Source organism: Branchiostoma belcheri, unplaced genomic scaffold, assembly GCF_001625305.1.
Source record: "Branchiostoma belcheri isolate BF01 breed outbred unplaced genomic scaffold, Haploidv18h27 scaffold816, whole genome shotgun sequence".
NCBI classification, from domain to species: domain Eukaryota; kingdom Metazoa; phylum Chordata; class Leptocardii; order Amphioxiformes; family Branchiostomatidae; genus Branchiostoma; species Branchiostoma belcheri.
Genome location: NW_017804483.1, coordinates 9,041 through 11,237, shown reverse-complemented (window position 1 = coordinate 11,237; position 2,197 = coordinate 9,041). Strand labels below are relative to the sequence as shown.

The 2,197-nt window shown below is 42.8% G+C and overlaps 1 protein-coding gene across 1 annotated transcript; it reads right to left on the bottom strand.

Moving 5' to 3' along the window:
• Positions 1–5: 5 nt before the first annotated feature.
• Positions 6–2,191, bottom strand: LOC109486622 (tenascin-like; the record flags this gene model as incomplete). Its single annotated transcript, XM_019790479.1, has 7 exons — positions 2,178–2,191; positions 1,792–1,967; positions 1,481–1,642; positions 1,091–1,306; positions 630–803; positions 238–366; positions 6–25 (listed from the first exon to the last, which is right to left on the bottom strand). Coding segments are annotated over exons 2-7 (861 nt in total), but the record flags the coding sequence as incomplete, so codon positions are not given.
• Positions 2,192–2,197: the final 6 nt, after the last annotated feature.

The following is a 2,197-nucleotide window of genomic DNA, read 5'->3' as shown; positions in this document are numbered from 1 at the left end:
AGCACACTACAGTCAGTGTCAGATCCTGGGAGGTTCACAAATAGTAGAGTTAGACATAGACTATGTATCTTAAACAAATGTTGTCCTCTAATGATTATATGATTAACACATTTGAGACCATGAGATCACCATTGTAATCTATGATAGATACACTGACTCTATTACTGTTTGAGTGTCCCACAGTGTCAGCACCTACAATGTACATTGTAAGCATGTAAATCTACAAAGTACACATACCTATGTACCCTTCTTCACATTCATCACAGAAGTCTCCAGCAAACCGAGGTAAACACCGGTCACAAGCTTCACCATCATAGCCATGCTCACACACACAGGCGGTGGTGTCCCCAACAATGGTGCAGATACCTGGGTTATAACATTCAATACGTTATGTCAATCATTGGTCTAGGGTTTTCTGCCTTATATAGTAGAGTGTATTTTGTGTCCTGTCTCCCTAAATCATCTTCAAAACATGTAATTGAATGCATGAGGGGGATTTGAGGGGGATCAAACTTTTCATGTTGTACAACTGTGGAAGTTGTAGCATGGACTAGGCACTGTTCATGCCAAAAAGGTAAGAGAAAGATTGAGCACATATATGCATGAAAGTGAGCTACAAGAGTTGTTACCTCTACTGCTGCAGGCTGGTTCTCCAGGACACACCAGGTCTGAACAGGTTAACCCACCAAAGCCAGGGTTACACAAACAGATGGACTGTCCACCACGCCTCACACAGGTGCCTCTATCAGTACAGTCAGGCTCTCCTGGGCAGTCCAGGTCCTGACACATGTCACCTTCATAACCTGGAAAAGGGATAAGGTGTTGTATTATTATGCAATGTCTAATGGTTGTTAAGTCAATGCATTACCTAGTATGAAAATGAAACATTCATGAAGAATAAAAGAGGCAATATTCTAGTCCTGAAGACTATACCTCTTGCAGTAGAATAATATATCACACACATTCAATGATATCATACAATACATCATCCTGGTATAATTCCAACTCATGACATTGTGACTGTCAGTGACTAATACCTGTCTACTCCATCCTTAGAACAGTGAGATGATTATCACATATGGTACTTCACCTGATTGACATTGGCATGTTCCATTCTGGCAGGTTCCATGATCTGTGCACTCCATATCACAGCTGGTGCCTGAGTAACACGGGAAGCAGTCACAGAAGCCACTGTCCATGGGCTGCTGGACACCATGTGTGCAGGGTACCTGACACTCCGACCCCATCCACCCTTGTGTGCAGTTAACACATCTTGGTGGGTCATAGTTTGTCCCATCACAGTAACCTGTGTATGGAACAGGAACAGGTTGTAAAATACACATTCTGTAACTTGCAGATTTTTTTATCAGGATTTGTTTACACATCTATATATAAATCCCTTGTATAAATGTGGCACAAGCAGTTAAAAGAGGATGTTCTATTCTTTAGATTGCTGTATCTGGATGAAATGAAGTGTCACCTCTGTCCCTACAGTCAGGTGTGCCGGGACAGTCAGGAGTGTTGCAGTCGGGACCCTTCCAGTTGGGCTGGCAGTAGCAGACCTGGTCTAGTCGGTTACAGTAGCCATGGCCTGAACAGTCCTCTAGCTCACCAGGACAGCCACGGATACTGCAGTCCTCACCTGTAACAACATCATATCAGTGATGTTACCAAAGTGCCATCAATTTCTACTGTACCACGATAGCCTGTTAAGAGCATAAATCTAATTGCATGGCAGACAACTACCTCATGCTCACAGAAAAACACTTCCTAATAGGTATGACTGCTTACCTCTCCAGGCTTCATCACAGGAACACTGGTCATTCTGACATGACCCGTGGTTACTGCACTCCAGATCACAGCCTGGTCCATAGTAGCAGGGGTCACAGACACAGGTGTCCTCTGGTGTTACTGTTCCATTGACACATGGGCGGTCACAGGATGCTCCCATCCACCCAGCATCACATCTTGTAGGGCAACAAATATCAAGCTTTAAAACAACTATTCCTGATACACTTCTTAACATGTGCAAGTCTTGAGCCTCTGCATAGGAATCTATAGCAAAAGTATCAAATTGACTGATTCTGAATTTGCACATTAGCTCAAAACATTTCACCATAACAACATTAATTTTACACTAAAAAGAATAAACATTTCTTTGTGAACAAAATGACTACCTGCAGGTTGGAATGTCTCC